Here is a 23,011-nt window from a genome sequence, read left to right as displayed (position 1 = left end):
TTTTTCTTATAACAAGTCACGGCAAGGAGAGAAGTGAGGTATTATGCTAATTTTTTTAAAAAGTTGAGAATATTCAACTAGCAGGAAAATCTTAAAAGAAACTTTTTTTTTGTTTTTGTTTTTTTCTGGTGAGAGAAGTATAAACTTCATACCTTAATGGGATGACAGGTCATGTCACACATATACACCCCAAATAAATAAATAAAAGAGAAGAAAAATCGCACCAGTCACGTTGTGGCTGCACATAGCTATCTCTGTTTATCAGCAACTGCTATCTGGACTGGGTGCTGCTCCCACAGACTCACATCAGCACAACCATTTAGAAATGACACGAACCACAGGAAACAAGCACAACTCTTTAGCTTCTGGGACGCATCACCACTTCAAACTCAATCTGAAAATTCTCTCACAAAGTCCCTACATATCAACCCACTAAGTAGTTGTCTGGAGTTTTAGGGAGGCCCTTATTAGAGCCTGAGGAACTACTTCTGTGACTTACGACAAGATAATTTTTAGCATCCTCATCTAAGCCATGTTCCAAAATATAAGAAAAGTCACCGACGGTGGCACTGCCCTACAGGAACTCGCAATGCGCTCTCCTTCCTATTACTCATCCGTGTGCTGCTCCTATTCTATTCCATTGTCATCCTGAGGTCAGGTGTTAATAAGTTCTTCATCTTTCACGTGGATGGAACAAAGGTAACATGTTACTGCTGTTCTCTGCTGACCATGGTTGACAAGACTAGAGCAGCAAACCGACTTGAGCAGAGCCAATTAGCCTTTTTCCCAGGAAGTGAGAATTAGGGCTTCAAGACTCTCATCAGTCAGGTAAAGGGGTGACACTCACAAGGACATGTTATACCTTGGGAGGTAGGAAGGGCAAGGGCTGGTGTCGCTATTTCAGTCAACAAATGGAGAAACCGGGCCTACCTATGGGAAGCAGAACAGTAACACGGAAAAAGCAGCAGAGAACAGAAACGAAATGGCATCAGAAAGAGGATATTCTTGAATCCAATGGCTGATTTCAACATCAGGTTCTTGTTCTCTATGAAATCTAGGTTTATTTCCTTCTCTGGAGTTCTGTGAGAAACCTTTGCAGACTTCCTATAAAATTCCTCCTCTTATTTTTTTGTAATTAGTTTTAGAAGGTTTCTTGACTAGGGTAATAAGAGTCCTAATTATGAACAATCAGTGGTTTAGGGTTGCCTTTCTTCACCCATTTGTTAATAATCATTAAATTTTTTCCCTTGACTTAAGCCATCAGTCCTGTATTTGACTTGAGCCATCATTCCTTTATTTCTAGGGCACCAGGGTCAAAAGCAGATCTTGAGAAGAGAGGGGTATTGTTATTTATTAATTTAGCAATTCAAGGAAAAATTTTTTATTAACAAAGTAAAGTAACTACTTACGTAATCTGGTAGAGGAACATCATTGGAACTCAGCGAACCTCTCAAGGACTGTGTGGCTTGTTCCAGAACTTTGTTGTGTTTTTTAGACAGCAAGGAAAACAAACTGTAAAAAACAAACAAACAAATAAAAACCCTAATTATATTAAAAAACTAAATGTCTCCTCCTCTAGGTTTTATGTGGAATGATACAGTTCAATTATTCTAAAATACACTTGTAGGGCGGCCGGGTGGCTCAGATGGTTAGAGCACTGTGCTCCTAACGTAGAGGTCACCGGTCGGATTCCCACATGAGTCAGGGAGCTGTGTCCTACACAACTAAACTGAGAACAACGGCTTGAATTGGAAGTGGGTGGAGTGGGGGGGGGAGGAGGCAAAATACCAATAAAATACACTTGTCCATGATTCTAGAATATACTTGTAGTGACTCTTTTATCACGTCTGTGTTAATAGCAGGATCAACAACACTATTGATATAACAACAAATGAGGTGAGGAGACTGTTTAAATTGTAAAGGTTCTAAAGAGCTAAAAAAGTTTGACAAGGTAAAATTATATTTCAAACATAGGAGAAATTTTCAGGTTACTATAGTAGAAAAAATTAGAGATTTAGAAAACCTGGATTATAAAAACCAGGTTTTATATAAAATTAGAGATTTAAAAAACCTGGATTATAGACTGACTTTCTGAGTAACTCATAGTGTAATCTATGAGTCACATGAGTTTGTAGCTCAATTTTCACAACTTTCAAATAAGTGTGTTGGATTAGATTACTTCTCTAGTGTAATACAGTCTCTGATTTAATATTATAGCTTTACATTCTTGTCTCAAAAAGAATAACTTTAAATTACATAAGATTTCTGCCTCTGACCATGATGAATTAACTGATACTGAATAACTCTCCTACTATAAACAACTAAGAAACTGAACAAAATATATGAAACAACTGTTTTTAGATGTTATACAACAACTGAAAGTTCAGGATTCTAATCCCTAAAAGAAGAGAGTTCTACATGGGCCCCATATGATGAGTTTCTGCCTAGAGGAACATTCCAGATTGTGGTTCAGAATGGTGGGACCCAAACAGTACACAGCAATACTGTGCTGATTTGAGAAGACAAAGATATGAGTTTGGGGCTCCTATGGTAGCTGGAATTTGCAGGGCAGATTATTAGACATGAGAGAAATGCAAGAGGGAGGTCAAGAAAATTGCCCAAGGGTCTTCTTGAGTGTTTGGCTAAATACTAAGCTGTATTGTGCAAAGAAAGACCCCATAAGGTGGCAGTTAAACAGCTACCCAGAAGCTGGAAACTGAACAGAGATTTTGAAGGTCACAAAAGGCTGAGGTATGGTGGAGTTCCAACCAGAAAGAATGGATAAAACTCAAGGGCATTCAGCTGAATTCTCAGAAAGGCCACACTTTAGTAGGAGTAGGTCTATTCTAATTCAGAGTAAAGATGCATCCTAACAGACTTAAATGAGCAATTTTCAAAGGATAAAATTAATTTACATTAAATGTAAATGGGCTAAAAACTGCTTCAATGGCAGAGATTGTCAGACTGGATAAAAAAGCAAAACTCAATCACATGCTGTTTACAAGAGTCACATTTGCAAATTTAAAGACACAGATAAGTCAACACTAAAATGCTGCAAAAAAAGATATATAACACTAATCATAAGAAAGCTGGAATGGTTCTATTAATATTAGACAGAGTAGGCTTCAGGACAAGAATATTATTATTAGAGATAAAGAGAGAGATTTTGTAATGATGAAAGGGCCAATTCACCAATAAGACATAACAACCCTAATGCATGTGTGTCTAATAAAACTTCAAATATACATAATTATATGATTCTAATATTAAATCTATTGTATCTAATAAAATAAAGACAATTCTGATTCTATATGCATTTCCATATAAATCTGAGGTATAATTTGAAGTACTATTTCAATGCCAAAGACATTACTCTAGTAGTTCTTTTTTTTTTTATTAGTTTCAGGTGCACAAGACAAGGTAATACTTAGACGTTCATCATTTATATCCCTCACACTGTGGACCCCCTCCCCCGATTCCCCTATTACTCTAGTAGTTCTTAGTGATACCCTTCTAAATAGAATATTAATTTGAATATCTATTTAGGAAAATCCCTAATTATTTCAGATGATTTAAATGGGATATCCACTGAAGACAAGGCTACTAAGTATTCTTTCTAGATTAAGTTTTAAATTGTCAAAGATAAATATTCCTTAAACACTTACTGGTAATGCTGCATGTTGTACAAAGCAAATATTAACAGAGGCAAGAAAATTCTCTAAACCTATATTGAAATACAGTAGGAAGATAATAATTAAGTGAAATAATTACCGAATGAGTAAGTGTAAAACAGTATTAATACTGTTTAGGTAATAAGCATATGTCTAAGAGAGAGATTTCTTGGAAATGAAATGGTCCTGCAAAGTTAGATCTTATGCAGGGGTTAGATCTTATACAGAGTCTTGAAGAAGAAAAAAGATTCGGACAAGAGAAGAGAAAAGGCATTTCTAAACAGAAGGCAAAAGTACAGAGGCAAATAAGAGAAAGTGAGAAAAGTGGAATAAAAATTCAATATAAAGAAGTAGGAAATAAGATTCAGTCTCTAAGGTTATGTACATTGTTTTTAAATCGTTTTATTTTTCTGAGTCTTCTCCATTTGAGGTTAGTTTAGTTTTGTTTTCCCTTTTTAAGGTTAAAAGTAAACACTGTACTTTTTACTCACGCCCATTCCCATGACCAATAGTAGCAGTTTACTGCATATACTTCCAGAAATGCTTTAAGCATCCAGACATAAATGAATACTGTCCATATACATCCATTTTTTTCATTCCACAAAATATGAACTGTTCTGTACTTTGCACTTTTCCTACTTAACAATATATTCCTTGATTCGTTGAGCAAACATTTTATTGTGTACCAGTTACTTGATACTGAAGCACATGGATATACCATAATTTATTTAACAAGTCCATTATTAATCAATCATTGTAATGTTTCCAGTATTTTATATTATAAGCAGCACTGCAATGAACACTCTTATACATAATTTTTAGCCTACCTGAGATGAGACTGTCTATAGCATAAACACCTTGAAGTAAAACTGTTGAGTAAAAAATTGCTGAACATAATACTGAACGGTATTAGGGGTACATATTTTTAAATGTACAAATTATTTTGCAGTTGATAAAAAGGTAAAAATATACTTGGATAGTGTATAATGCATATTCATAAGGAAATGCATAAAGAGGGCAATTAGTAAGATTATTCTAATTGGTTGCAGTACATTTTCTGGAATAAATGGAATTTCAGAAGTTTTCTGAGACAAAGAACTTTGGTCGTTGAATGTAGCATAGGGCATGACAAGACTCAAAGGCATAAATCAGATGCCCAAACAGAAAGAGAGAGCAATAAATATACCTGGAAGAAGTGAGTTCTTGATGTTAGTAAGAGTGAAAGGGGGCAAGTGAAGCAACACAGCACACTTTGTTGGGTTTACAAAATACCAGAGATCAGGGGCTATTTCATGGGTTCAACACACCTGGAATTCTCTCTTTGTCAGTGTCCTAAGAGTGTGCTTTCAGAGAAGGGCAGAAGAGGTAATCTATGCTAACTTTCATCATCAATAGAAGAAAATTATTAAATGAGTCCTACAGCATCAAAGCAAAAAGGATTTGAAATGTTTCCTTTGGAGAAGAAAGACTATTTATTTTAGAAGAGAATACTAACAATCCACTTTCCTTGTTAGCAGGAGACACAAAACAAGGAAGTGAGCTTCAATTCAAACATAAGCTCTTTCAGTTGAGCATAACGGAAAATCTGACTATTAAGGGCATAAAATGTTGAAATGGTCCACCTCAAGTAGCTGTGGATACTGCTCCCAGCTGTTTTTAGGAAAGTTGGTGTAAGAACAGATGATTTGAGGTCACTTCCAGTTTTTTATCATGAATGAGAAACAGAGAACTCACACTTCAAGTTGTTATTCTTCTACAATTTAATAGGCTTTCCCCTCAGCTCTTATAGTTAGAGCTTTCAATTTTTTAAAAAAACATTCTAATTTTGGCTTTCATTGAGCATTTTTAAGGCAAAATGACCTAAATTTATATGAGACATGACTTGCAAATTGCTGGGAAAAGTAACTTTTGCTTAAAGCTTTGCATTCATAGTGTTAGCCCTAGCTTAATGCTAGCGTAAGCAATACATGATGTTTGCACTAGAGGGATAATTCTGATTTTAAAAATAAGTGAAACTGACTTTCAAATGTGCTTAATATTCATCACTCAGCATATAGCTGCCGGAATACTTTTTTAATTAGAAAAAAAGTAGATTTTTCTTTTTATACAAGAATGCTCATTACAAATTGGCTTAGTAATGAAACACTGAAAACAAACCAAAACACTGATCAAGAATTGAATGGGTAAATAAATTGTAGGGTATTCATACAATGAAATACTACGAGCAATTTAAAGTCATCTAAAAACCACATGTAACAATATGGATAAATCTCAAAAACAATATTGTTCTATAAGCAAGAACCCTTGTAGAAGAACGTGAACAAGGTGGTATTATATAGCGTTTTAAAAATGCAAAAAAATTTACGTATCTTTTACAGATAAAACATAGGAAATAAAAAAAATATGGAAATGATAAACACTACATTAAGGATAGCCATTATTCGCTGAGAAAGAAGGGAAAGAAATGGGATCAGGGAGGAATAAGGGATTCAATGGGATTTCATATATACTATGTGTATCTATAAAATGTTGTTTTGTTAATGCTGGGTACACAGACAGAGGACTGCCATACTACTCTCTATTTTTTTGGTGTATACCTGAAATATTATATACATTTTAAAATTGGATATAAAGAATACACTCTCCTGAAGAAAACAGAGTGCCTGCCAACAGCTAGCATTTCCGAAAAGAAAGCAGCGTGTAAATAGAATATGTGTGGTCAGTCCAACCTGCAATATATGCTCGGAAAACCACAAGCTGCTGAAAAGGGCTACAGTTTAGGGTGCACAGTTGGTGGCAGAGACCAGAATGAGACCAGAATGAAGCCAGTCTGAAGACAGACTGAAGGGCTGCTCATGGCACATCAAAAATTCTGGCCTTTATTCTATACAGGGTGAGAAGCTAATGGAACATCTTACAAAATGATGAAAGAGACATGGTTCCTTGCCTGCAAGGAGCTCAAGTCTAACGGGATAAGGAAGAACTACAATACTGAAACCAGAGAACGCCATGGGCCTGAAGAGCACGCTGTGGGAACGCAGAGGAAGGTTAGGTATATTTCACGAAGAAAATCTATCTTGACTGTGGTCTTGAAGGTTAGGGGAAAGTAAAGGGGGAGGGAGAGCAATTCAGAAAAGAAACAATGTATACAAAGGCACAGAGGGACTTCAGGGAGGTACCCATAGCTTACAAGGCCAGAATAGTGCAAGTCCATAGGGGTGAGAGCTGGCAAGAGATGAAGCTAGCATGATAGGCTGGGGCCCGTTAAATGAAACAAAACAAAAAAAACCTTGTGAAGAGGTTTGCATTTCATCTTGTCACATAGTTAAGTCAAACATTTACTAAGAATCTACTAGGTGCAGGCACTGTACAAGTTTCCTAGGAAAGTGACAAACAAAAGCAACAGAGTCTTTGTCCTGTCCTCCTGGAGGGTGTGGCCAGGTCAGGGAGGGTAAAAATCTACATAGAAGGTTCCAGCATCAGCATGGTGGTGGAGGTGAGCGTGGAGTGCTACGGGGACACAGATGAGGACTGCGCAACTGCACCTGAAGGTAGGGGAGGAAATCATCCCTGGAGATGATGCCTGAGCTGAATCTGAAGGAACAATCAGGAGTCAGCCAAGCAAACGAGGCAACGGTAAAGGTGAGCTGGGAGAGGAAAGCACATGAGGGAAGGCGCAACAATCCGAGCACTGCTGGTCCAGGAAACAGCAGAGCACACACATTCATAACGTGTTAAGTACACAGTGAGCTCCCATGCTAAGGCTGGGTAGTCCTGGGGACAGTTCGTAAAGTGCATGTTCTGTTTCACCCAGACCTTGGACTTCATCCTGAAAATCAGAGGTATTTTATGAGAGGAGGGCTATAGTAAGAAAAAGAGACAAAGGCCAAGCCGCTGTGTTTGGTGTTCAGGTGGGGGCTGTGGGGCAAGGGAGGGGCACGAAGGGAGACTGATTATTACTTGTTCATCTATGTCCCCAATCTCTCCCCAGTACTCTCTCTTCTCCTGGTGGTCATGGGGTCCCTGTTGCCACAGAACCCCAGGGCTCCTAGAAGCAAAGTTTGAAAACCAGACCTGAGCAGTGAGGTACAAGTTCATAACAATTATATTTGTTTTAGAAAGATTCCTCTGCCTCTAGAGGGAAGAATGGACAGGAGTTGGCAAGAGAACAAGAGTAGAAACAGAAAGACCCTGTAGATAACTATTACATTGCTAAAAGTGAGAGATGAGGCGGCCTTGCTAAGAGCAAATGTGAGCGATTTAGAATGCAAAGGAGACAACAAAGAGAGTGAAAAAGGCAACTGCCAATGACTCTAAGGTTTCTAACTTGGAAAAGTTAGTGGCTGGCCGAGAATGTGATTGAACAGGCCAGGAATATAAGAGCCGAAGAATAGGGAGAAGGCCCGGAAAATAAAGACCTGTGCCTTGAAGAAAACAGTAACAGCAGCAGCTTCTTTATAAATCTCAAAGAACTATTAAAATGCAAAGAAATACAAAATATTATTAAAGGTAATAAAGGCAGAGCTACATCTAGAGACCAAATGTCCAAGCTTCACACTTCAAGCTCTCTCCTCTGTGGACACTGATTCTTTCTACTTGCAGGAACCCCCTTCCTTTTCCCTCTCTATCCATCTAAATTCTGCCTCTCCTTCAAGGCAGGACTCCACGCTGCTGACGCCCTAACCCCTCTGGGAAAGATTTCTCTAACCTGTGCTCTCTCTGCCTTCGAACTACACTAACTTCTCCACTACTCAGCTGGCCTTTAAATACAGTCTTACATGGCTATTTACCTTATTTTAAATCAGCTTTATTGAGGAATAATCTATATATAATAAAATTTATCAATTTTAAGTATACCCTTTGATGAGTTTATAAACATAAAATCATGATTCAGAACAGTTCCATTACCCCCAAAAGTCCCCTCGTGCTCTTTGTAGTCAATCCCCTCTTCCAATATACCCATTCCCCCAAACTTACTCCAGGCAACCACTGACCTGTTTTCTGTCACTATGGTTTTGCCTTTTCTTGAATTTCATGGAAATGGAATGTTACCATATGTATTCTTTTGTGTCTGGCTTTTATCACTTAGCATGACGTTTTTCAAATTCATCCATGTTGTTTTGTGTATCATTCTTTTTTATTGCCGAGTAATTTTCCTTTGTATGAACGTGCCTGTATTTGTTTACCTATCAGTTGACGGACAATTGGGTTGTTTCCAGTTTTGAGCTATTATGAATAAAGCTGCTATAAACATTCTCGGACAAGTTTTTATGTGAACATATGTTTTCATTTCTCTTGAATAACTACCGAGGAGTGGGACGGCCGATTCTGTAAGAAACTGCCAAACTGTCTGTTCTCCATTCTTGCTAGCACTTGGTGTTTCAGTCTTTTTAACTTTAGCCATTCTAAGCGCGTGTGAAGCAGATTTCACTGTGGTTTTAATTTCATTCTCCTAATGAATTTTCTTGTGCTCACGTTTTTCTTTGGTGAAGTGTCTACTCAAATCGTTTACCCATTAAAAGAAATTGGTTATTTCTCTTCTTGAATTGTCAGAGTTCTTTATATACTCTAGACACAAGTCCTTTATTAGGTATATTTTTATAATTTCTCCCAGACCGGGGTGGTAGGGTGTCTTTCCAATTTCTTATATAGCACTATATGGACCATCAGTGAATATCTGGTTATAAAAACATAAACATTCACTCCTAACCTAACCTAAAATTACTGTGTAACTGGTTGGGAGAATGCGGGAAGAGGCTCCTCGGAGTGTGTGCATGTGGACGTGTACAGCTGCCAGACTTTAAGATGATGGCTAATTCTTTTGAAATATCGGTCTTTTCACATAGAATGTTTTTATTCTTTATTCCACTTTTCTTCTTCTCATGAAAAAAATCCTTCTACCTATTCAGAGAAAGTGGGCAGACCACTGGCTGCCTAGGACGAGATTCAAGGAGCCTTTATCGAGGCCATCAGAGCCAATCAGAGGTGAGGGGAAAAGCTGAGGGGAAAAGGGACAAATACTGGATGGCCCGATCAAATGTGGGAAAGGTCTGAGGATAAAAACCTGTTAATACAATACCCATCAAAGTCTATGAAGAACAGAACTATTTCATCTTACGAAATGGGTCCCTTTATACTCGTAGAATATAATAGAAACAGTAACTTCCCAGGTTTTCCCTCACTATCAAATTACATAACATTTGTGTTAAATATGCTGCTTTATGTTCTTAAATTTCTACATACCTATTTGTTATATACATATATGTATATAGTACATCTATGTATTGTAAACATGAGACTTTTTCTTTCATATGCTAAGTTAAAGACTTGATTGTAGATTTTTTTTTAAGTGTTCTGCCTACAACCAGGTCTAAAATACGCTTGCTACTAATATTTGTCTTTCTTCTTTTTCTCTTCCACCTTTCTTACTCCAGTAAAATAAACTGTGAAGACATCAGTATTCCTGCCTTACAAAACTGGAAACAAGAGGTCTTAGTTTGTTTTTAGTTAAAAAAGAAAAAAAAAATCTTATTTTTAAGGACCTAAAATTAAAACGAAGGTGATGGCTAACTACATAATTATCTTTGCTAAGAACACTGACATTTATAAAAAGAAGCAAGGTTAGAGCAGAGCAAACTGCCCATTCATTTGCATTTAATTGACTTAATAACCATAAACATTATTTTAGTTATATAATAACTAACTTAAAATTCACTTCCATCCCAGGCAGGTGCTAAAACTGCATTGACTGTGTGCCACTGAAGGTAGAGTGCAGCATAAGAAACTTGATCACCACTCGTGAGGAAGGCTTGTTAAAATGCAAATAGTTGGTAGACCAGCAATACAGAGCACCATGCACAGAAAGATGCATCCATCAGCCCGCTCGCTGCATGCCACATGATCCACTGGAATCAACGGATTGGAATCACTGCTCCATCTTTTCAACACTCTAAAGAAAACCCAGTAACTCATCTTCTTCAAAAACTCTTAAGTAAAAGGCAAAGATATAAAGACATGCATTCATAAAATCTATTATAGTAAGCAAGGTTCCCACCAAAAACGCACACCTTGAATTGTAACTGGAGAATCCACTCTTATTGCCATAACACAAGTTACCTTAGCAAGAACTTGAAATTATGGTTACAATGCCCAGTATGAGCTTCACTGTATGACTGCATAACCAAAGTTACATGTAGAACCAAAAAAAAACTAGTCATGCAACATGGCAATGTATTCAACTAAACAATGTTTCTTAAAAAAAAAATGTTGCAACTTATGAATTGAATGTCTCCTGGTTAATGCAACTAAATAAGGAAGACATGGGAGGAAAATGAAAAGATGACTAACTTAAAAAATGTCACATGAATTATTATGAGTGGAAATATTTTTTAAACAATGGATAAAATACATGATCTGTCAATATATGATTTAGTAGTTCTAGTACCAAAAATACAAGTAAGTGGGATGAGAGAATCTATTATTAAGCTTAAAGACAATTACTTTTATTTTTCACAAAGGCATTCATGCAAATTTCTTGTGTGTTTTTAACTTTAAAGTAATTCAGTGAAGAACTAAAAATAATCCTTTTACATTAGGATATATATTAGGATGTAATATACATCCTAATATAAAAGGATCATTTTCTTAAGCATATTTTTCTAATTTTGACTAAATTTGGTCCAAAGTGCTATTTAATAAGAATGACTTAAGTAAATTAAAAACTTGATAATTTGATTTATTTCAACAGAAAAGCTTTATCCCTAATTTTGACTTGCTTTTAAACCTCCTTCATGGATAACATGCTTAAAAATGTATATCCTTGGAGCAGCCAGATGGCTTGGTTAGAGCGCAAGCTCTGAACAACAGGGTTTGTTGGTTCGATTCCCACATGGACCAGTGAGCTGCGCCCTCCACAACTAGATTGAAGGACAATGACTTGGACCTGATAAGCCCTGGAGAAACACACTGTTCCCCAATAAAAAATTTGAAAAAAGGTCCGGCCCAGTGGCTCAGGCGGTTAGAGCTCCATGTTCCTAACTCCGAAGGCTGCCGGTTCGATTCCCACATGGACCAGTGGGCTCTCAATGACAAGGTTGCTGGTTCAACTCCAGTCCCGCAAGGGATGGTGGGCTCCACCCCCTGCAACTAAGATTGAACACAGCACCTTGAGCTGAGCTGCCGCTGAGCTCCCAGATGGCTCAGTTGGTTGGAGCGCGTCCTCTCAACCACAAGGTTGCCGGTTCGATTCCCCCAAGGGATGGTGGGCTGAGCCCCCCACAACTAGAAAACAGCAACTGGACCTGGAAGTTGTGGAGCTGAGCTGCGCCCTCCACAACTAAGACTGAAAGGACAACAACTTGACGTGGAAAAAAGGCCTGGAAGTACACACTGTTCCCCAATAAAGTCCTGTTCCCCTTCCCCCGATAAAATCTTTAATAAAAAAAAATTTAAAAAAAAAGAATGTATATCTTTATATAAACTTAAGTACAATGAAATATCTACAGTATTTTGTAATTAGCATGCAATTCTAAAGATAAAAAACTTAGAAGTGTTATGGTATTTTCTCTTCTCTATTAGAAAATATATTCTGTAAAGAACAGGAACAGATTTTATGACTTGAAAGAATTTAGGTCGTTTTTCTCTGTCACCCTAAGCATACAACAAACCTATCTACTTAAAAAAATTTCTTAGCACAGTTTCACTAATTCATGGCAACAATTAGGATTCAAATAACATTTAATGAGAAAATTCATTTGGAAAGGAAGATTATCTCACAGTAAACACACGAGGGGCCAGGACGGACAGTTTAGAAGTTACTGTCACAAGTCAGGGGAAACCTACCAAATAAAGTATGTTTACTATATGCCAAATTTTATAAAGATAATCACAGGAAACATACCGCTAATAACTGCATTTAGAAATGCTGCAGAACACCTACTTTTATAACACAATTTATCAGGAAGACATTTTCAAGGTGTTGGTCCCTTAATTTGGGGATTCCCAACTAGAGTTTTGGGGTTTCTTTTTGCTTGGCCCTTAATCTTAATTTGGCAAATATAATTAGTCTTTGGGAGAGCTACAGGAACAGAAACTCTTAAATGGAATTATAGGTCTTTACAAGTACATGCCTTTTGTCAACTTCTACCAGCTTCCTTACTATGAAAAAATCTTTAGATTTGTAAAAACTCTATCCTTTTATTTCAATATCCTTTCAACCTTTTTGTACTTAGCTACAAATTTGTACTTGCTCTACACATTTTTAACATATATCTTCCTTTATCTTTTGCTTTCATATTTATCCTATTTCTTCTCTGAACACAATTTCAAGGGCACAGAGTTCATTCCTTTTCTCCTTTCAAATCCTCTGCAATGCCTCCTGTGCATAGACAATGAGTTAGTTACTCCCCATCCCCACTTTCTTTTTCTTTTTTTTTTTTTTAAAAACCATCCTGATCAAATTCTTAAAATATGTGACTAGTTATTGGTAGATAAATTTTACTTAGAATTAAAGTTAGAAATACCTTTTAGAAAAACCAAGAAACTACTAAATATGTATTTATAGTAACTTTATAGGAAATCTACCACTACCGTGATTCATCCTCAAATGTAGGTGCATCTCCCTTTCCCAACTCTAAAAACATAAACCCTAATTACAAGCAAAGAGAGAAAGATTTCTATGCATGAAATGGTTATCAATGCCCAATGGAAAGTTATGAACTCAACTCACAGCCTTAGTGATCTGATTTAACACAATTCTCAAAGAGCTAAGTTACTACCATCCTCGGCTATAACTTCTAAATGATAAAATCAATGAAGAAGGGGAAACCAAGATGGGAATATGTGGAGATGGGGAACATTTAGGAGTAGTCTAATCAAAACGAAGAAGAAGGAGAAAGAGAAGGAGAAGGAGGAGGAGGAGAAGGAGGAGAAGGAGAAGGAAAAGAATAGTAGTTTTGATATCAAAGTAGTTTTGACACCAAATTCAGCATTCCATTACGCTAGTACAATGGTCCATGTTCACAATATCCAGAAAAAGACTCAAATGTGTGCAAGGTCTTGTACTTATGAACTCAAGAAATTCTGCAATAGGAAGATCTCTTAGCCAAAATGCTTTCAAACCATTTTAAAGATAGTGCTTTCATAAAACACATTTTTGTTATCTGGAAAATATGTGGGACTCCATAATTCCCAAGGATGCTAGATAAATGAGGTATCACTTAAATGGGACTTAAAAAGCCCACAATATTTGAAGCCACTGTCCCTCTTAGTTCTGAGTTAAGTTCCACCAGCAATTATTATTACACTATCAACCAGAATATTTCTGATATGATAAAATTACAATGTTTTTAATTGAAATATCTTTAACAGTACAGAATGTAAAACATAGTGATCCTGATGAATAACCATTATGAATAACCACTATTAAATGTCTTTTTAGAACACAGTTCTTTATTATAACTACCAATATATAATTACAGAGGTGAAATTCTATCGGTAGTTATAAAAATGTCATTTCAAGACAAAATTATAGCTCAAATCAAGTTGGGCATCACTTGATAAGAAACGACCTCCTGTTTTAAGAACTGTGGTTACTGTTTTAACCACATAAAGCTCCCCAAATTTCCTAAGATCTAGGCATAAATTCTTGCTATGTGCTCCCTCTGCTGGCTCTATGGCTATAGTTAACCCCATTCTTGGGAGATTGTTTTGCATAAGGCAATCCCATGAAGACACACTGGAAGGCACTGGTACATTTTATATATATATTATATACATATATATAATATATATATTAGTACTAATATACTAATATTAGTATAATATAAGACTGGGTCTTATGTAATATATATACATACATATATATGTATACATACATATATACATACATACATACATACATATATATGTATACATACATATATATATATGGGATCCTAAAGATGTAATCCAGCTCCCCACTTGGAGTTCTGGGGAAAAACAAGACAAGAAAAATGTAACTTGACCAAGGTGACACAGGGTGCTGAGAGCCACAGCAACCCTGCTCTTTTGACTCCCGATCCAGTGCGCCTTCCCATCCATAAAGACCTCAATGTTTTCATGTACGAGACTATTATTGAACTATACTTTGCTACCTAAAGTTACCTAAAATCAGAAGCTTGGCTTCTTTGGGCCACACACAGATTTTTCACTGAATTGCAGTTACAACTGATGAGGGCATTTGACCAATACTCAGTGCAGACATATTGGGCTCAAAGAGTATCAATGATTCTAATTTTCTTGGACAGTGCTCAATTAAAGTAACCTACTATTAAGTTTCTTGACCCACTGAATACTTAAGTTACTCCTGAAATGCTTCTACCATGTTTACAAATTACATGCCACAATATTTGCCTTGGAATATATGGTTACCACACAGTATGTCTTCATGTCAGTAAAAACTATAGTCATTTTGTTGATGATGATGAAGAGGAGGGTGACAGAATCATCTACTGTGTGCCTATTTCATCCCAAGTATGGAGCTGGGCCTTTGCAGAAATTATTGTCAAGGATAATCTATAAAGAAGGGATCACCACCCATATTTTACACAGAAGGAAGCTGAAGGAAAGGAACTTGCCCAGAAAGACCAGGACTGTTCTGGCTCTTAGCACCCTATGTGACTTTGGTCAAAATATATTTTTCTTCTCTTGTTTTTTTTTCCCTTAACACTCAAAGTGGGGAGCTAGATTACATCTTTAAGATCCCATATATCATGTGCCAGTACCTTTCAGTTTGGCAGCAAAGTTTCCACTATTTACTCTGTATCTAACTGCTTTGCTACTTTGTTCATTCTTCTGTCAACAGAGACAGTAACAGTAAAGTATGCTCTTACTACCAGGGCCATCACTCCCACCTCCTTCAAAAAAGAAAGCTTTGGGCCAAAGATACCTTATTAAAAACATGAACTTGTTTAATTTCTTTTATAAGTTAAGCTAAAGTGTGGAGGGTTAATATGTCCCCTGCTTTTAGTGGAGTAAGATGACCGATACCATAAATGTTCACGAACCCATAGCATACATTAGTATTTAATTGCAACTGGCTTTTGCATAATAGATGTATTTAATTATTTGTCAAGTAGTCCATGTATGGAAAACTGAAAACACTAGCTCTGGTCTAATAACAATACTATTTACGTAGATACAAACAGTCTGGGATTAAAGAATCTAATCTGGTCAGACAAAAAGTAAATATTTATTAGCTAGAGTACACAAGTCTACCTTTGTGAGGAAGAGACATTTGTTTCTTGATGAAAGATAAAAATTGTTATCTAAATCATGGACAATTTTTATTCAAACTGAAGTCTAAATTCTGTGTTCCTTCTGAAAACAAAAAACTAAAGACAGTGGTGCTTAGCCTTGTTCTCCGGTAGTGATTAGTTCTTTTCATGGAGGGAAATTATGTTAAAGCATTTAAATAGGAAAATAGTGTTAAAATGAACATATTTCTCAATTACTTGTCAGTAATCTATCTGGACAGTACAAAGAACAAATGCCAACATTTTAGACATGAGAAAGTAGCCTAGGTTAAATCCAGCTTTAAGGAATTTGGGGAAAATTGACAAATGAATGTCAATTTTAATCTTGCGTAATTTAAAAAAAACAATGAACTTGTTACCCTGGGCTCAACAGCTAGCATCATATAATATTTATTGAAGTGACAGATAAAAATAACTTTGTTTTTGATGTGATGAAGAAAGGAATTTCGGGTAATTCAGACACACTTGTGTTTAAACACCAGTCCTCCACTTACTACCTGTGTGAACTGGGGCGCTTCTCTTCTCTGTGACTGTTTTCTTAGATGTGGTGATGATGATGCTAACAGTGGCTGAATAGGAGCTGCTGTGATGATTACATGAGCGAATTAACGTAAAAACCCTTAATGGAAGCCTAAGAAAAAGTCCCCGGTCAGTTGCAATTGATTATTGGCATGTAGGAACGAGGGCTCTGGGTTACCAGCTATCCCAACTCTTAAAGTGTTATATGTTAGCAACAAATTCCAACTTTTTAACAACACTGTGCAAACAATACTCAGCGCCTGTCTGAGCTGAGTCCAGACCACCGGCTGCCAATATGTAGTTTCTATTTGGGGGAATCACTGGAAATGCCACATGTCATGAAACTGAGCAAAGCATCTGGAGTCAAGGTGTTGGGGTCTGACGGATGTTCTAAAAGAAAGAGATGTGCTCTGGCTGTAAAAGTCAAAAGTGGTGGTTAAGATGATTTTATGAGAGAAACGCAAAGGAAAAACTGTGCTTCCCCGGCACACCATGGTTTTGAGATGCTCGGTACTATATCTATATTCCATTTTCAAATCTTTGATTTTTAGGTAAATGTATTTCAATTTAATCCCTGATTCCCCAGTGAAGAGAATGTTATTCCCCATCCTTTCAGAGACAGACCAGTTGGTTTATAATAGAATCCAGAGCCTACACAATATAACATTCATATGTCCAGGATACAGTAAAAAATTACTCAACATACAATATTGGCTAGGGGTGTACTGATTTTATTTATCTCAAGGAATGAACTTGGTTTTATTGATATTCTCTACTGCTTTTCTGTTTTCTGTATCATTCACTTCTGCTCTGTATTATTGTCTTTAGTCTCTTTATTTTGATTTAATTTGCTCTTCTTTTTCTAGCTTTTAAGGTAGACGCTGAGGTCATTGATTTGAGACCTTTCTTCTTTTCCAATATAGGCATTTCAGGCTATAAATTTCCCTCTTAATACTGCTTTAGTGGGATCTCACATCTTTTGATCTGTTGTATTTTTCATTTAGTCTAAAATTACTTTTAAAATTCCCTTTGATTTCTTCTTTGATCCATGGTTTATTCAGAAGAATGTTAATTAATTTCCAAATATTTGGGGATTTTTCAGAGAGTTTTCTATTATTGATTTCTATTATAATTCCTTTGTGGTTAGAAGACATGCTTTCCATAACTGGAATCCTTTTAAACTTGTTGAGACTTGTTTGATGGCATATAATCTTTCCTGATAAATGTTCCCATGTGCAAATGACAAGAGACTGTATTTGGCTGTTATTAATTGGAGTGTTCTATAAATATCAATTTGGTCAAGTTGCTTGATAGTGTTGTCTCAGTCGTCAATATTCACACTCATTTCCTGTCTACTTGTTCTATCAATTATGAAGACAGGTATCTAAATCTCCAACTATAATTGGGGATGTATACTTCTTCTTGCAATTTTTTTAGTTTTTTGCTTCATGTATCTTGAAATTCTGTTATTTATTTGGCACATACCTGTAGGATTCTAATAGTCTTATTGACGAATTGATTCCTTTATCATTATGAAATAACTTTATTCCTGGTAATAGTCTGTGTTTGAAAGTTACTCTATCTCTCCCTTGACCAGTGTTATTGATAAAGTTAAATTTATGTCTATCATTTTGATGTTAGTTTTCTATTTGTCCCATCTATTTTCCTCCCTTTCCTTTTTTTATCCTGCCTTCTTTTGCATCAATTGAGAATTTTTATGATCCCATTTGTTGGCTTATTAGCTATAATTCTGAGCAGTGGTCTGAAAATTCTCTTAAAATAGTAAGCTGTGATAGTCAGAGGGCTTACCTCCTTTGTCCTGTTTCCCATCTCTCAGGGATTAGTATCGTTTGTTGCCTGATGTCCAGTGTCTTGAAAATCATTGTGTGTATGTGTGTGTGTGAGTGTGATTATTATTTTTTTGCGAGTTTTTGTTGTTGTTTCAAGTGGAAGGATAAATCCAGTCTCTATTATTTCATCTTGGTTGAAAGCAAATAGTAATTTTCTAAAACATTTACATGAAAAAAATCCAGAGTTTTAGTAATTTTGTATAGTAACTTAAGGAACAATGGAGAAAACCAAATTTTTTAATATTTCCTTACTTAAAGTTGTGTTTGTACAATTTTTTTTCCCACCTCTAATAATCACAGTGTTTTAAATTTCAACCTGATTTCTCAAATACGACACTAACCATGCATTTACTTCAATGTGTGTGTGAATTTTATTCCCTTAAAATAACCCCACTAATTATGTGCTTTGTACCATGGTATTTTATTTGCAAAATCAGTCTCTTGTAGATTATAAATGCCAATCATTCCTAGTCTTCTAAAACTTACTATTCTTCATTATGCAATCAACAATACTAGATACTCCCTACTTTTTGAGATAATGCTGAAGCACCATCAGGGAAGACAGACCATAAAGCAGTCTGAATCTGTAGTTCAAGTCCACCACTCCCACTTCATCCCACAGGTCACCCACCTTGAGCTGCTCATCATTTCCTGAACACACCATGCCTTTGTTCATGCTAACCTCCTGGCCTCTCCTTCCCTTTCCTATATAAATCTGCCTCGCAAATTTCTACTCACCCTTCAAAATTAGAGAAAACACTGACCACACTTCCTAGTTAGTTATACCTATGTGTATCTCCCTCACTAAAATATTAACGTTAAGTTCTTGAGCCTGGACTCGTTCACTTTGGCCTCCTTGGTGCCTAGTATTGTGCCCGTATGTTTAAAAGGTTCTTCAAAAAGGTTTGTTTAACTTAACTAAATTCACAAATGGAAATAATTTGGGACACAGTGTGTAATGGACAGAATGTATGTATCCCTCCAAAATCCATATGCCGAAGCCCTTACCCTCCAGTGTGGCTGCGTATGGAATAAAGAGTTAAGGCTAAATGAGGTCACATGGGAGAGGCTCTCATCCAATAGGATTAGTGTCCTTATAAGAAGAGACACCAAAAAGCTCTATTCTTTGTATGCGCATGGAGAAAAGATCACAATAGCGCACAAAGAGAAGGCAGCTGTCTGCAACCCAAAGTGAGAGCCCTCGCTAGACATCAACTCTGCTGGCATCTTTACCTTAACTTCCAGCCTTCAGAACTGTGAGAAATACATTTCTGTTGTTTAAGTACCCCAGTCTGTGGCATTTTGTTACGGCAGCCTTCGTTGACACACATAGGCATGTGGTTAAGACGGGGCATTTCTTCTTTCCCAGCTAGAGGGCAGGTTAGAGTGCTTGGGTCTCCAAAACCAGCAGTAGAAACTCTCTGTTGAAAAAAAATGATTTCTGCCTTTTCTTCAGAGGACTGTACTTGAAACGGTGCTGCTCTTTCGTCCTCAGCCACTGCCACCACCACTTACTTACGCCATATCAAGGACATTAGACATTCCATAACCCCTCTCACAAGTAAATCAATTCTAAAAGAAAGCTCGGTTCCCTAAGGACTGGCTTACAAGGTATTAGAGAAACACAAATTTGTGTTCCGTCGTAAGTTTAAAGTTTATAGTTACTCCAGCAGTATATTACCATAGAAGTATGGAGAACTATCACAGTGCTTCTAAAATTACTGTTATTCATAAACATAACGGTAAAGAAAAAATGAAGAGTACGAGAGACGGGCTCTGATTCTGGATGGGGTAGGTTTCAGAGAAGGCTTCACTGAGGAGGTGACACTTAAAGAAAGTGAGGGTGTGAGCTGTGCAGATACCTATGGAAGGCTGTTCTAGGAAAAAGGAATAATAAATAAAAGTGGACCAAAGGTCATGTTCAAGTTGAATAATCAGTAACAATCTTAGGAATCTCTTTGAATAATTATTTAAAGCTTGAAATATCTAAATCCCGTCATTATTTTTATTTGTCAACACCCCGATGCCCACTGCCAGAGCAAAAGCAAGTTTCATTTTTCTTTCTTAAAACAGAAAATTAAATGATTACTCTTCAGCCATCCCACTGTGCAGGACAGAAATTGAAAAACAAGATGCTGCTGGAAACATTTTTAAAGACTTACTTGAATGCAAAATGAGAATTACTGTATTCAACAATTCAACAATATGACTGAAAACCTGTCTACTTCTGAAAAGTGAGAACTGGCATAAACAGATAGAACTGGATTATATTAAAGCTGGAATGGAAAATAATTTGCCAAACTTACTTCCTTAATTACAGAATTATCACTACAAATAAAAGGGAGAAAGCTACCAGGAACATCAGAAGATTAAAGTATTATTTTAAATTAACTTAAATTGAAAACATGCTAACCACCAATACATAAATAGTAGTAGTTGTAGTTAATTGTGGGAAAAATAATAGTAGCAGAATCTGGGTACTTGGTGATATTAGTATCGTGCTAAGTGCTTTGCATTACATTATCTCATTTAAACCTACCTCAACCTGGAGAGGTAGGTTTCCCTATTATCTCCATCTTACTTGCTAAAGATCACCAGCTTCTCAGTGGCAAAGAGGCACTCAGGCCAAGGCAGCCTGACTTAACACTTAAGCACCACGCCACACTGCCATGAAAACACCAACGTGTGTCAATCAATCGCAGTGATGGATCCCATTAGTCCTGGCCAGAATCTGACACTTAACTATTTACAGTTTACTTTTTTAAGAAATATTATGATGTATCATTTTCGATTTTAATATTTCCTATCTCTGTGATTTGCTAACGAGCTCCTAATAGTTATTTGATAATAATGGGATAACCATATGCCCAGAATATGTCCCAATTTATACATTTTGTCCCAGTGGAGCTATTAAATAGGGTTCCCTTACACTCTCTTAAAGGGTCCTGGTTTGAATAATACATTATACAGTCACCTACTTAATAATCCCTTTATTTTTGCTCTGCCCACTCACTGTCTTTCTTATGAAACAATGAAACACACTAAACTGCTATCGTTCTTCTTTTAGGAGTGTAAGTTCACCACACCTCTTCTCATCAGAATGCTGGCTCTCAGCATTTAAGGAACAACTTTTTTCCTGTCTCCAAATGGCTCCACAACTCTTTTCCAATTCGTATGTCTGAGCTCATCTCCTCCCACACCCTGTCCCATTCCCCATTCTTTTCTCCTAAATGAATCCTTTGTCTTTCTCGCCTACTCTTGCCTATATCTTCTTTCATGCCACCCCCTACGCTTGGAACAGCCTACTAATCCTACCAAATATCTGTCCTCAAATCACTTTTGGAAAGTCACTTTAGTCAGTGAAGCCTACCTGAGATCACCCATCCGCCCACCTGTCCCATTTATGGACTGAATCCGTCAGACTAACCTCTTTGAGGCTCAAATTTGAAATGTTTTTGTTATTACACTACTGTGAGGTTCATCATATTCATCACGTCAAAGAGAATGTGAATCCCGACAAACCTTACAATGTAAAAAGCGGGGCTTTTCGATACGTCTATAACCAAAGGGAACGCAGAATCTAGAGGGATCTACAACTCATAAATCCAATCACTGCTTTTAGAGGATACAGGGACAACAAACAGTCAGATGTAGATATCTGATTGTCAAAAGGAAGACTATGTTCATTGGGAATACACAATCTAAAAAACAAATTACTCCAAGTCTCATGGGAAAACCGGGTGAATTGGAACACTGATTTTACTCTGCTTCTGGCACCTACAACTTGGCCCGTTCTGAACACCTGCCTGTTTGTCCACAGTGACAACAAGGACAGTGACATCTGCTACAGAGACACGTTAGAAAAACAAAATGGCACATGAAGAGCCACCTCTTTCAGGCCAACTTGTAATGTAGTGAACTCGTCCAATGAACTAATGCATGATAAAATCTCATCAGTATCTTAGGTTTTCCAGTGGAATTATACATTCAACAGGGAAGAAAATTAGTTCTAGAAAACACTGCAGTTTTTGAACATCATGGTTTGTTTAAAGCAAACAATGATTTAAAATTCAAATAGGACATCAAAAAGAATTTTTAAGAGATAACATCTCAGGATAATAAAATTAAAACTAAACTCAGAAAAGTATTTGAATAACAAATATTAATAGGCAAGGAAATAACTGCTGTATTTATACAAGTATAGGTCATCAGAAGAAATGTCATTTGATTATGTAAAAGGGAAAATCAGCTTCTCTAAATGCACAAAATCAGGCAATGCACATGTTATTAGGAATAACATAGTAATACACATAGCTTCTTTATGCTAAAAAGAAGATATTGGGAAAGCGAGCTCTACGGTTTTGGTTATGGGGAGGCATGTCAAATTTCCACATGTTGTAAACGAATTTTAATTCATGAAGTTAAAGAACACTGACTTAAATAAGTACGTACATCCCCCAATAGATAAAAAGCAGTGATTTAAGTCATGTGCCAACAAATTCAAATCTCAGAACACAGATACAACAGAGCATAGTTAGTTACGAGGTCAGTGTGCTGGTTGAGGTAGCATTCCACTACAGCAGAACAAAACAACCACCATTTGACTGTAAAAGGCACTGCAAATTAAAGCCAAATTCACTTGGTCTCACCTAAAGAAAGGCTGCATAAGTGAGTTACA

The 23,011-nt window shown here is 36.6% G+C and overlaps 1 protein-coding gene across 3 annotated transcripts in view; it reads right to left on the bottom strand.

The window, feature by feature from the left end:
* Positions 1–23,011, bottom strand: part of DYM (dymeclin) — a 275,896-nt gene that overhangs the window by 86,293 nt on the left and 166,592 nt on the right. For all 3 annotated transcript variants that reach the window (XM_081078951.1, XM_081078952.1, XM_081078950.1), the window contains one exon: positions 1,410–1,512. In XM_081078951.1, coding sequence (XP_080935077.1) covers positions 1,410–1,512 — 103 coding nt within the window. The remainder of the gene's footprint in view (positions 1–1,409; positions 1,513–23,011) is intronic.

This window comes from Rhinolophus hipposideros (genome assembly GCF_964194185.1).
Source record: "Rhinolophus hipposideros genome assembly, chromosome: 17".
NCBI lineage: Eukaryota > Metazoa > Chordata > Mammalia > Chiroptera > Rhinolophidae > Rhinolophus > Rhinolophus hipposideros.
Note: the sequence above shows the minus strand (reverse complement) of the source record. Positions and strands in the feature narration are given on the sequence as shown.